The sequence below is a fragment of the Zea mays genome, chromosome 2, assembly GCF_902167145.1.
Source record: "Zea mays cultivar B73 chromosome 2, Zm-B73-REFERENCE-NAM-5.0, whole genome shotgun sequence".
NCBI lineage: Eukaryota > Viridiplantae > Streptophyta > Magnoliopsida > Poales > Poaceae > Zea > Zea mays.
Window position 1 is genome coordinate 226,611,438 of NC_050097.1, and position 13,847 is coordinate 226,625,284.

The window sequence follows — 13,847 nt, forward strand, 5'->3', positions numbered from 1 at the left end:
TAGCAAAGTTATCCTCAGCAACATCTCCTATCACATCTTTATTTCACGTCTCCTATCTCATCTTATATTTCAATTTCAATCTCCACTTTATGTCTACAACGCAGATATCTTGCACGGCTATATACGCGATCTGCTGTAAACGGCCTAAGGATTCTTCGACATTAGTTGAGACGGCAACCTTTCGATATACATATAATAAATTAAACGGTGGATACGCTAATATAGTTGTATTACATTTATAAATGCTAACATATCTTATCCCCCGATATTTATATCGCCATAAATAATATGATATCTTACCATTAAAAATCCAAGAATAATAGCCAGTCTTTTTCCTATAAATAGGAGCACTTATGCAGGAATCCACCACAATCGAGCAGTAACAAAGTTTGAGCTGTTGTACCTTCACCCAATCCACATATAGCACTACAAAATGGTCACTGGGAAAGTAGCAGTCGTCCTCCTAGCCTGCTGGACGCTAGTTCTCTACCAACCAGTGCTTGGCCGTTTACCGTGTAACAATGATCAGAAGAGAGAGATCCTGCGCGAGTGTGATCCACTGAACTCAACACCTGACTATACTCCATCCCGGCACGGTGCGTGCTGCGTGGCGGTGAGAAAGGTGCCAGGAACCAACATGCTTTGCATTGCCTCCATACTCTCACTTGCTGACAAGGCCAAATACAGTGTAAGGAAGATTCTAGGATTTAGAGATGCATGCGCCCCTTCACATCCACACCATCAGGTAGTTAATACTCGTTCTATCACTTGACAGTCCTTAGACTACAGTGGAGTGTCCTTGTAATAAGCTAACAAGTATTAATCTTGTTTTGTGAGGCAGGTCATGGCCTAAAAGAGTGTAGCTGCCAGCCTGCCATCGCTTATGGAATCATCGTCCAAACATGATGTTGAAATGAGATGTATCTCCGGCTGGTTAATAAAAACCAAGTTATATTAATCCTCTTGTGCCTTCTTGTGATACTAGTTATGTGACCGTGCGTTACCACAGGGATTAAAAATTAGGATAAAACATAGATACGGAATGATAAACATCACTATGATATGTAAGATTCGTGTGGCAAAATATCATTGTAACACTAATATTAAATTAACAATATAAATATATAAAATTACTATAAATACGTCAAATCAATTAAAAGGATACTCAACAACAAACAACCTTTGAACATATTATTGCAAATAAGAAGCTTGCGACTATACTGATGAAGCAAGAATAAAGGTTTCACTCGACAATTCCATTGCTAGAATTGTGAATAGAAGTGTCAGAGGCAATTACAACAGCGAAGGCCTAGCTAAAATAATACAGGGAGGCTACTGCAACAACTACCCAAAACTAGTGAAAGAGACATAAAAACAATGGCAGTATTTAAAACATCCAACAATAATGTCGGTGTTTTGATCCGAGGGTCCTAACCGACAAGTGAATTTATGCTACGTGTCCCGGTCCAGATGTGTGATACAGGACGACACAAGATTTATCCTGGTTCGGGCAAGAGACGACCCTACTTCCAGCGTGGGGGATGAGACTTATATTATCTAGCACCTAGGTGCTCATAGTAGGGGATACAAGTAGGACGAGAGTGGGACAGAGTCCCATGTCTCTAAGAGTGATTGAGGCGAGTGCCAATATCGGGAGTGAAGAGCAAACGGTGAAGTGTTGTCCCAACCCTCCTGAGGACCCTGGACTCCTCCTTTTATAGCTGCAAGGGGAAGCCTAGGAGTACAAGGGTTGTCGTGATGCCTTTGTGTTTAGAGGGGATGAACCCGAGCCCCTGTAGCGGTATGGGGCGACAGGATGGCCCTTGTCCTGGACGTTGTCTTTGATCGGGAGAAGGACGTCCGATCCCTGTAACCTATGCTTTGACCGAGTAGAGAGCCGAGGCCGGGGTCGGGGCTCGGACGCATACCCGAGTCTATCCTTGTCAGGGGCGCGGATGAGACATTTGTAAGTATATCGAGTCGTAGTGGTTGAAATAGCACTCAACATGGTGAAAAGTGAATGGTAATCTGGCTCGTGCATCATCAGGGATGGCAGAAAACATATTGGACACTGGTCTTGTGATTTCTGTAGCCATCCCATCTTCAGCGGGGAAGGTGAGAGGGTCGGCGGTGTCGTGCCTTTCTCTGTTGGTGCTGTTGGCCGAGGCCGGGCTCGGGCGATACAAAGATTTCTCCCGAGGGCGAGGACGGGTCGGGACAAGGATACGCAGTCGTACCTGGAGTGGTTGGAATAGCAATCGGAGTGGTCTCCTGCGGGATTCGCGGGAGGGGTTCTTGGCATTTAATGCGCTTCTGCCAGGGCAGTCGGCCGAGGTCGAGCCCAGGTGAGGCAGAGTTTTCTCCTGAGGCCGAGGTTGTGACCAGTCATCGCATGTCCTGCTCGGAGTTGTTGAAACAGTGATCGGAGTGGGGAAACAGTGTCCCGTATTCGCGCTCGCGCATCGTTGTTGGCGTTGAAAGTAGATTAGACCATTGTCGCACCATTCTTTATTGACTTTGGCGTCTTCAGCGAGGCAGGTGTTTGTACAATGTGCATTAAACAAGCACGTCCGGAGGTTCTGAGAATTTGGTCGAGGCCGAGCTCGCACCTGGACTTCGCTCGAGATGCCCTCGGGCGAGGTGGATGTGTGTTTTCCGCACAAGGGTGTTATCGGGTGAGTCGTAGATCCATACAGGTGTAGCGTTCGCTCGAGGTTGGGCTTAGGCGAAGAGTAGTTGTGCGGCTGGCGTGCGGAGCCTCAAGCGAATCGTGATTTCGGCCCTGCTTGTCCTTGGAGGTCAACGAGCATGTCTTGCTTTGTGATTCCTTGATACTCGGGAGTCTTGGTGTGTTTATGTAACACCCTGAATTTGGGGGTATAAGATTACTTTTCTAATATCCACCAAATTCAGGTGTTACCCTCTCTTTTCCTTACTGTTCTTTTCTTTTTTTCTAAATAACAGAGAATTATTTGTTATATATTGGTGTAAGCCTAGTGAAGTGAGTCCTAGAGGTGCTTTAGTTGTTTCATTCATGCCGTTGCAAAGTGTTTCTAAGTGCAAAAGGTGTTTGAAACATGTTAATATACCCTGCAGAATTCTTCGGTAAATTGTCATATTTATTTTCTGAGTATTTTCTTAGTTTCCGAAAATCAAAATATATTTATTTGAGACACCAAAAATATTTTAGAAACTCTAAATATTTTATTTGTGTTCTTTGAGTGCCTTAATTTTTAATTAATTTACTTTGGCTTTAATTCCCAAAAAAAGAAGGTGAGGATTTCTTTGATACTTATTCACCTGTGGCTCGATTGACCACAATTCGTGTGCTACTTTCTCTGGCTGCCTCTCATGGTCTTCTTGTCCATCAAATGGATGTTAAGACAGCATTCCTAAATGGAGAGCTAGATGAGGAAATCTACATGGAGCAGCCAGCTGGGTTTGTAGCAAACGGTCAAGAAGGCATGGTGTGTAAATTATTGAAATATTTGTATGGCCTAAAACAAGCACCTAAACAATGGCATAAAAGGTTTGATAGAACTTTGACATCTGCTGGCTTTGTTGTGAAAGAAGCAGACAAATGTGTATATTATCGGTATGGTGGGGACGATGGAGTAATTTTATGCATGTATGTTGATGACATTCTAATCTTGGGGACAAGTCTTGATGTGATTAAAGAGATCAAAATTAATAACAACACCCACAATGCAATGCACATGACAAATTAAGTTTAATTCCATAATTTAACCATGTGAGTGTCCGAGCCGCTCATGACCATGAGCACGACTGATATACCAGTTTTACACTCTACAGAGGTTGCACATCTTTACCCACAAGTCGTGTTACCCATTTGCCACGGGGTTGATCGGACCCCATACACCTCTACTGAGGAAGCGAGACACGGTAGCACTACGAGGCCTTCCAAAGTTCCACTAGTTCGAGAATACCCACTATGGTTTCAGGATGAAGGAAGCATAGGAATCCCTCGTCTGGACTGTCATCGCAGCAGTTCGAACCGAGAACCTCCCTATACTCTAGCAGCGACGCCTCCCCGCTTGCCCCTTTCGGGTAAGGTAATCTCTCCCTAGCTTTCCTAATTACTTGGCCAAAGGCGTCCCATTCCACCCTTGTCGTAGCACTATTTTACAGGGTGGTTCTCCATGTTCCAGTTAACATGATGGTCTTATCATGAACAATAATTAAAACAACAACATAATTGGAACATGATCATAATAAAACATTAGTTTCCCAAAACCAGGTAGAACAATAGCAAATCTACCCAATAGTTCATTTATTTGCAAGGTGGGGGATAAACAATGCTAGAGAACCCTATTAGGTCCCATCAAATTAACCTGAGCATGTCACAGTGATTAACAGGAACATTATTAGGTAAAGAAGAGTGATCAAGGGCACAACTTACCTCAGACTCGAGATTCCCATGTACCAACTTGGTCTTCAAATGACTCGTAACCTCGCTGCTACTCGTAGCAAAGCAAACAGACATAGTATATGCAATTATTAACATCGCACTATACATGAGAACATACAACATAATAATGTTCTACGTATCGTAACGAGATCGCGGGTTCGAGAACCACCAAATTCGGAGTTACAGTTATAAAGTCATGATTTTTCGAAGGTTTAAGTGTCTACTATAAAGCAAAGGAGGTACAAGATTTTAATCATAGGTTTCATGGTAATACAAAGTTACTAGATGATAAATAATATTAATGTGAGATTAATTCAACTGAAATGGATAAAAAAGGAGTTAAAACGAATTACTTATGAATTAAACAAGCTTCTGGAATTATTTTATACTAAAAATCATTTTCTGATTTAATTCTGAATCTATACTACTATTATGTGAGCATTGTAGGCGTCCACTATCGCGCGGTGCACGTTCTGCCGCTCCGCTCACGCCCGCGGCCTCCCGCAGCCGCGATTCCGGCCGCGCTTACCTTCCATCCCCGCCACGCTCATCCTCCGCGCAGCCACAGCCGCGATTCCCGCCACCCCGCCGCGCTCACCTTCCAGCCCGCGGCAGAGTGCTCCCCCGCACCTTCCATCCTCCACGCCTGACTCCTCTGTTCCCAGCGCTGGATGTGTCCCTCCCGCAGCGCCCCGCCCCGCCCGCGCATCCCTCCCGGCCGCCAAGCCCGCTTCCCGAGGCCGCATCCAGCGCTGCCCGCGGCCTATTCCATCCCGCAATTACCGCTCGCGCAAGGGTTTCCATCCCGCGGCCGCATCCAGCGCTGCCGGCGGCCGATTCCATCGCACCCCGCCCCGACTCCTACCCAGATGCCGGCCATGGCCAGCGGCGGCGCGCGGCCGGAGGAGGTGTTGCCCGCACCAACGGTGTCGGCGTCTACGTCGAGCTGCATGGGGACGAGGGCGGAGGAGCTGACGGCGAGGCTGGCGGCCGCAGGGCCCTCCCCGGGCGCCGGTGCCGGCGGAGAGGAGGTGGAGCACGAGCGCGTCCGCGCGCTGCGCGAGATCAAGAACCAGATCATCGGAAACCGGACCAAGAAGCTGCTCTACCTCCGCCTGGGCGCTGTGCCCGCAGTCGTGTCGGCGTTGGCGGATCCCGGAGCCTCGCCGGCTGCGCTCGTGCAGGCGGCGGCCGCGGCGGGGATCTTTGCGTGCGGCGTCGAAGACTGCGCGCGCCGTGCTGGCCGCCGGCGCTGTGGGGCACCTCACTCGGCTCCTCGCTCACCCCGACGAGAAGGTAGTGGAGATGCCATATGAGTCATACCATTGTGAGCACTGGTCAATGGCAGTGGAGATAAATTACTTAATTCATTCCTTTTTTTGTAAGGAGTTACTCAATTTGTTAGCAGTTCTCTTTATGGAAGTCTGCTTCCTACGGCTCTGCTCATGTCCTGGTTGGAAAAGTCAAATATTCTAAACCCTTTCTGAGTATATGTATATCCATGTGTAGCTATGTTTTTACCAAATATTTTGAACCCTTTTTGAGTATATGTATATCCATGTGTAGCTATGTTTTTACCGTTAGATCCAAAGAATCATCAGGGCTTGACCTAGGAACAAGATTGATTTTACATAATTGTATAATTGTCTTGTTAGGTATTCCATCATATGTCTGTTAATTGTCTGGAATTCTTACTAAATTTCTACTTTCCAGAATCTATATCCAAGTTTGTATCTTGGCTATTCGATATTTGTTCTTCTACTGTTGGATTTTGTGCATTGATGAAATGAGAGCTGGATCGCCAAGGACAAAATAGAAGTAGCTACTTATTGGTACAAAACTTACTCTATTCCATGAAGTGTGGCTTTTTTTTGATATTTTAGTATCCACAACTTCTTCACAATATGCACAAACATACAGTACCAACCATAGTTATTATTCAAGCAAATCAAAGTTGTGTAACTGTTTGAAGATCGTGTATATGAACAATTAATGAATCTATTCAATACCCAAAACCCCTTATAATGTACCCCTCAAAAATCTTACCTCGGGATCAGTTCTGATATAGGGTTCTCTTGCCCATAAATCGTCATTTGTGTACTTACCTAGATTTCCATCCGTAATCAGCACTACTTCAAATGATCCATGCAGTTTGTCTCCATTCCATGGTTAATCAGACACCACGACAGTAAAGTCCCTTTGAGAGCTCCTCACAAACAATCTGACCATATTTTATGCTTTTCTCCACCTCATTTTTCGACTTTTTCCTCCAGGGACTGAATCTGGACTTTCAACTTAATGCTTCTCTACCTGTTGTCATACCGAAGCTGCTGCTCCTGGAAGAGCCTCACCAACATATCCCTGATGGCCCTCTCTGCTTCATGCTCCAAGCACTTGGATGTTCACCTTGAAATATAATTATTATTAGGGACTATCCAAATAATAATAACAGATGGAAGGGGAGGTCTTTCCCCTAGGGATCAAGTTTCCTTTTTAACGTTGAAAGGATCCATAACAGATGGAAATGCAATAGCTATTGCAAATGGGATGCATATTATGATGTTTTCTCCAAAGCACTAGCCACACATGATGAAAATCACAATTTGCCTGAAACATGTTTCCTCTTTTTGTGCAATACCAAGTGGCAGAGCCAGGGCTCAGGCTGTCCTAGCTGCAGCCCTGGCTCCAAGCCATAAAGGTAATGTAAATCCTCTAGAAATTCTACAAATTCCAAAAACATTCAAACGACTTGACCCTGTATTAACATTTCTGGCTCTGGCAACACCCCATTCCACTGGCTGACACCCAATATTCATACTGTCTATGGGACCCTAGATACCATGAGACACTTATTATTTGTTCTATTATTCAATTTTTTTTGTTTCTTTTGCTTTCTATTATTAATTTACATGCATCTCCTTGACTTATTTAATAGGTGTTGACTGTTGACTTGATGGATCAGATTATGGATTTTCCTGTTGACCCAATCATGGCAGCTAAGGCCTATAAGTATAAAGCAGAAATGCTTCTTAAGGAATACTTGCTAGAAGATTCATAAGTTCTATACACTTCTGTGCTCGCGGGGCTTCTGATGTGCAAGTTGGTACTGTTATTTACTCACTCCGAGTTCATCTGTTAAATTTTATGCCTAATCTTACAGTGCATTTACATGGGACCATATTTGTATCTGTACATGGAAACAAAATATATATACGTAACTTGATAGACTAGCTCAGTAGTTTGTTTGGGTTTCATTTTGAACCTTAGTATTAATAACTTGATAGATCAGGTCAGTAGTTTGGTTGAGTTTCATTTTCAACCTTAGCATTCATAACTTGATAGATCAGCTCAGTTTTTTGTTTGAGTTTCATTTCGGACCTTAGTATTCATTATTCAATACATGAATCAGCAAAACACAAAGATTGTGAAGCCTTTTTTGTGGCAACCTGTGCAAATCTTATTTTTCTGCCTAATCCTTATTTATAGTGACAAAGAGAAATTAGGTAAGGCTTATAATTTCTTTCTTTTTTCCAGTGTGAAAAGTAGCGCTCATAGTATTAAGACGAAGAGTTTAGCTCAATGTGTTCTAAGCTGTGCATACATGAGAAGCATTTTGAAAAGAAGAATGATATTTTTGAGCTAACAACTAATGTAAAATAATTCTTTGAAAAAAGTGTTGAACATAACAGTGTTTGTTTCTAGGATATGTATGGTAACTGCATATTTTGGAAAGTGGATGCAACTTAAGGCAAATGTGGACCACATTTCAAAAACAAAAGGAATTTGAGTTATAAGATCTTTTCTAAGGCTCAGCCAAGTGGCACAGCTAAGCTAAGAGATGACTCAGCTGCATAACACTAGCTGTAGTGTTGTTTTAAAATCTACAAATGAACAGAATCACTAAGAGTTGAAGCAATTCATGTGTCTCAACAGTATGATGTGATACCAGGCATAGTTTCAGAATTGAATATGCTGATGACACATTCTTCAAGAGAATTTTCATATGATCTGTAACCTCGCATAACATACTAAAGCCCCATCTAATATCTTGATTATTGTTTGTTCTTACTACTTCAGTCGTATGACTTCACACACATAATCAGTTTTGTCTACTTAAAAGGTTATGCCTCTCTTACAAAGATGAAAAAAATTGAATGGAACAACAGGTGAGATTAGCATTGCAATTTATCCAGCAAGTTATCTATAAGTTTTTAATGATACTTGATCTAATCCTTTTATGTTCCAGAGGAATGTCCACTGTCCATGCAATATTCATTACAATGATGTCAGTATACCTAGGCACTCCATGGGTGGTGCGAACCGAAGACTGTCTCTTGGTGGAGCCACTATGCAAGCCCCCAAAACAGATATACTGCACTCCAAGACAGCTCGTGCCGCCAAGAAGGCTGAAGATTTGGGCGCTTTATCTCCTAGATTAAAAAATGTTCAAATTTCAAACTAAATTATAAATGCACAATAAAAGAAATCCCGACATGTTACGCAAACATATTTAGATATAGATATATTTATATTAATTGCTCTATTCATTGATTTGTAAATGTTTCAAATATGAAATGCACACACACATTGTTTCTTTTACTTAGGAAAATGATTCAATTCCTCACTTCACATATTTGAATGCACAAACGAAAATACATCATGATGCAAAGTATTTATTATACTATTATTATTCTATCCTTGTAAGTAAATGCTCCAAAACATATAATAAAGAATAATTCACGTATTATTCATTTTAGAATAATATCATTTTTGAATGCGTGCTCAAATCAAAGTTAGTTCAAAAATGAATGTGTCTCTTATTCTGAGGGAAATACATATATGTATATATTATATTAAGAGTTACTTGAATGCTTTGAAAAGTGTTTCCAATTGTATAGTCCATGAGAGAGATATTCCTCTTTAACAGATAGATTATGTTTTCTTTTCTGAATTAAATTCTAGATTTAAAAGTTTTCGGATGTATATCTCTAACATGTTTTAGTATTGTCATCTACTTGTTTTAGGGGGAGATAACTCCAGATTATCGTAATTCTTATTGAAAAATATTCTAGATTAAAAAATGTTCAAATTTCACAAAGTGCTTGTTTAGTGGCAGATTTGTTTTTTGTTTCTTCATGTATAGTGAGTTTGGATTTAAAATTTTGTAGAGGACATCATAATTTATGCTAAATAATGCATAATATTTGTGAGCATCTCCCTCTCTCCCCACCCCTCCTGATTCTGCAACACATCAACATGTATCTCCAAATTTTGGAGCTGCATTCTTGCATCTTCAAGATCAGCCGCAGTTAACTAATATTATTGCTCAAAACTGATTCAGCCTGCAGACTCCGGATTTTTATTTGTACAGATGCCTGACTCAGAAATAAAGATAATCTAACTCATGTTCAACACTTAGCAACCTCACCGAGCAGACTGAGATTCAAATACCGGATGATTAGCGCTCACACTGCAGGTCTAAAACTAAACATGTTTTAGTTTCCAGTGCCATCGTTTCAGCAATTTGAAACCCATCAATTATCCGTGTCCTTTATTTGTCTCCATCTGTCAGCAACTGAGCTTGCAGGCTGTTTTTCTACGGTGACATCTTTCATAGGTTGCCTGGATGATGTTGAGTCTTGAGTGATATCATGGTTAATTTCTACACCAGTGCTGATGTCTTCATCTTGTAGGAGTTTAGAAACACACATGCTGGTTAACATTGTCTTACTCATACAAAGTAATGTTATAAAAAGATTGTATCATAAATAGCATTAAAACACAAAGTTACCGTGCTTCAAAGTACAGTAGTAACTCAGAACAGATGCAAAATAGTTTCAGTAATAATGTTCTTCATTAGTTTTCTTGCCTCTACATCTTAATTTCACTTCATCTTGCCGTACAAATTATATAGTAGTTTCTCTTCTATTTAAACATGGGCCCGATGGAGCAGCAACACCTTAGTAATATTGAGCTAATTGTACATCTGTTATTCTGTAATCCTAACTGTTTCCATCTCAATAGGAGGGTAGTGTGCCATTCTAAAAGATGATAAAAAAAACACAAACAAAATGCAAAAGGTCAGTGATCAAAAGATCAAATGACAAGGATAAATAGTTTTCAATATATACCTTTGGGTCTTGGGATCTATTTACCTCATGTGGCAATAAGCTTGTCAACACGTGCCACAATATGCTTCCCATAGTTGTATCTTTTCAGTGCATTCAAGTAGACCTTGATACGAGAAAGAATCAATTCACGGTTTTGGTCATCACATATCTCCAAAACCTTCTGCACAACATAGTTTGCAAACTGGTTACATAGTATGCGAAGTGGTCTTTCATCGTTTCCTAGAAGACATATGTTTACATTACAAGTGTTGTTGGAATGCATCGAGTCAAATCTTGCAACAGCAGGCCATCGTACTGCTGATTTTAAAAGAAAAAGGTGAGCTGAGAATCATTGTTGAAAACAAACATGTAACTGCTCGTTCTCATCAGTTGTGCCAACTACCAAGCATTTCATTGATCAGAATCTGTCGTTGCTCAGGAGAACCAAAAGTAAGATACTTCTCAATAACATTGGATGCAAATTTCTGCTAGCTCATCTTCAGTATCTTTTTTTTTGTATCAATATAACACACATTTGTACATGATTTTTTGTGGTATTATATGTTTCCGTTGCAACGCACGGGCACTCACCTAGTATTCCTAATAATTCTGGACTGTGGACATAATTACCAGGAAGTCTAGGGTTAGTTTTGGATAAAACTGGACTGATCCGTAATAACTCTTTAATGCATATGGACGACGGGTTGATTACTTAAAACACTAGGGGCTCTTTTGTGAATCTGACTCGGCGAAGGGGTATCTTTAGTTGTGAGTCATCCGATCCAAGATCAGTGGCCAGACTAGATCCCCCTGAAGTGGCACGCTCCATTTAGTCAGAGTCGCACGATCCCGAATCAACGCTCAGCCATCATCCACGTCTTGGATCAAATCCACACAGTTAATGCATGACCCAACCGACATCGTGCCTCCAGACGAACTGGTATGGGCCGAATCCAATCCCTGTCGCTGGAGTCTTGATCAGCGGCACAAACTTTAAATAACTGTGATCGATCCACATACGCAGGATCTAGATTGGACAAACTAGATCAATCTGACCGAAACGACAAGCGCAATCTAATCACAATCGTACACTCCAAGATCTACGGCCCAAGACCCGTCTTCTTCCTCCAAATGCGCCAAGGCAGAGCATAGCTTCCGGCACGGCGTCGCCATGGCTAGTGCACGGCGAGAGACGACCCCAATGTCCGAACTTTGATTAGACGAATGCTACGCAAAGCGGAGATGATGGCGAACTCGGTCCTAGGCATCTTGCCAGTGATGATGTTGCAGCGAAGCCGGCCACGGCGCGAGTGGGATCCACGGCACATGCAATCTTCCCCAACCCCTTTGATGGAGCAAGGGCAACGCTTCGACTAGTACTTATAAAGGGGCAGCCAGGGGGTTGGAGGTCAGGTCGCTAACTCCGTTGGCCGAGCCTGCATGATCTCCGCGTGGACTTCGGTTCCCCTACGCGTCCTCCCCGCAGAGACGAAGTGCCTGACGATGCGGACCCGCACGTAGTGCCTACCAGGTCGAGGCTGGGCTGACCTCCGGGGGCCACCCGTCATTCAGCGGCGAATTGAGAGCGCGTGTGTTGATGCGCTGGCCGGTGGGGCATAGCTGTCAGCGTGTGAGGGAGAGTGGCTGAAGTCCGGGCCCCACCGGTCGGGTGGTTGTGGCGTGCGAACTGAGCCGGCGGTGGTGGTGCTTTGGAAATGGGCTGCATGGTGAGGTGTCGGCCCAGGACCAGGTTTTAGATTTTTCTTTTTCCTTTCTTTTATTCATTTTGTTTTGAATTCTTTCTCAAATCCAAAGCTTAGTATTTGAATTCATTTTTGATGTGAGTTTCACATATAGCTAAATGCACAAATAAAAATACCAACATGAATAAGTGATTTTATTATTTTATATATTTTTTCTTCATAGTGTATATTGTTTTCCTTTTCTTCTCTTTTCCTTTTCTATTTCATTTTCAAATTCTAGATTTCAAATTAGGTTAGACCCCAATTTCAGCATTAATATACTTTTATTATTATCATCATTATTATTAAGTGCACAAACAAATAACCTCCAACATGATGCTTAAATTATTTATGCTTCATTAGTTAATTTCTTCACTCTCTATGTGATTATTCATATGTTCTAATGAATAGAGGGCAATACATATAAGGAGATGAATTCTTCTCTTTTATTATCCATAAGTTGGGTATTACAACACTTGCCTTCACCAGGTTGTTGCTCAGGAAGATCTTCGGCAACACACTCAGGAACCACGGACTGCTCGATGTCTAAACAAAGCGATCATGCATTCAATACATTTGGATAGAGACAAAGGAACAATATACCAACCATGTACAAACAAGTGAACCCAAGCTCGAAAGAACAGTATAAACACAAGAGGTAAACTTAGGTTCTATGGTGGACTAATACACCAAGAGGTTTGTGATTCTCTAAGTACTGCCTATCTCAGGGATCACATAACTTAAATTCATTTATCTTAGTGAATTACTAAAATTATACCAGATATGAGTTCATATGATATTAAACTCACTGTTGGGGGTCTGCTTTGTTGCCGAAGGTCCCGTAAGAAGAAACACCTTTAGAAGATCAACACAGAAGCAAAGCCGAAGCTACTATCCGGGGAGCTTCGGCATAGTGACACGCCTTGAGACGAAGAGTGGCACCGACTTAAAGATGAAAAGACCGATTGGCCCACGATAATCTGTGTCATGATTGTAATCATTTGTAAAAGGACATGAATGTAAATCCACATAGGCTGTGTCCTGTGCCTATAAATAGATGAACAGTACCCCCGTACTGTTCACGCTGACTTGTATTCACTCGCACGTCACACTTGGATCTTTACCTTCTGTTAAGCTGAAGGTACAAATGTAGTTTAATATTGTTTATATTCATTCATGATTAAATAACATTGAATGTATATTATAACATCATTCTATTATTCATATTATTTCCATGTTTCATATGTTTCGTCTTTCATCTGAGTATGCTATGATCATGAGGACCTTCAGCTCAAAGATTACCCTCATAATGATGCTATGGTTATATCTTGTGTCATTAAGGGATTTTTGGTTCATAATGTTCTGGTTGATACAGGTAGTGCAGCAGATATCATATTTGCTAAGGCTTTCAGACAGATGCAAGAACCAGAGGATAAGATCCATGATGCTACACATCCTCTTTGTGGCTTTGGAGGAAGGCAAATTGTAGCACTTGGCAAAATCACAATGCCGGTAACCTTTGGCTTTGTTCACAACACAAGGACTGAACAGGTTGTGTTTGACATT

The 13,847-nt window shown here is 41.9% G+C and overlaps 1 protein-coding gene across 1 annotated transcript; it reads left to right on the plus strand.

Moving 5' to 3' along the window:
- The first annotated feature begins 363 nt into the window (after positions 1-363).
- Positions 364-961, plus strand: LOC118476431 (uncharacterized). Its single transcript, XM_035965531.1, has 2 exons — positions 364-745; positions 842-961. The coding sequence occupies exons 1-2, from the start codon at positions 434-436 to the stop codon at positions 851-853; spliced, it is 324 nt and encodes a 107-aa protein (XP_035821424.1). The 5' UTR covers positions 364-433; the 3' UTR covers positions 854-961.
- Positions 962-13,847: the final 12,886 nt, after the last annotated feature.

Coding starts and splice junctions, on each gene's coding strand:
- LOC118476431 (XM_035965531.1), top strand. CDS start 434: ATGGTCACTGGGAAAGTAGCAGTCGTCCTCCTAGCCTGCTGGACGCTA.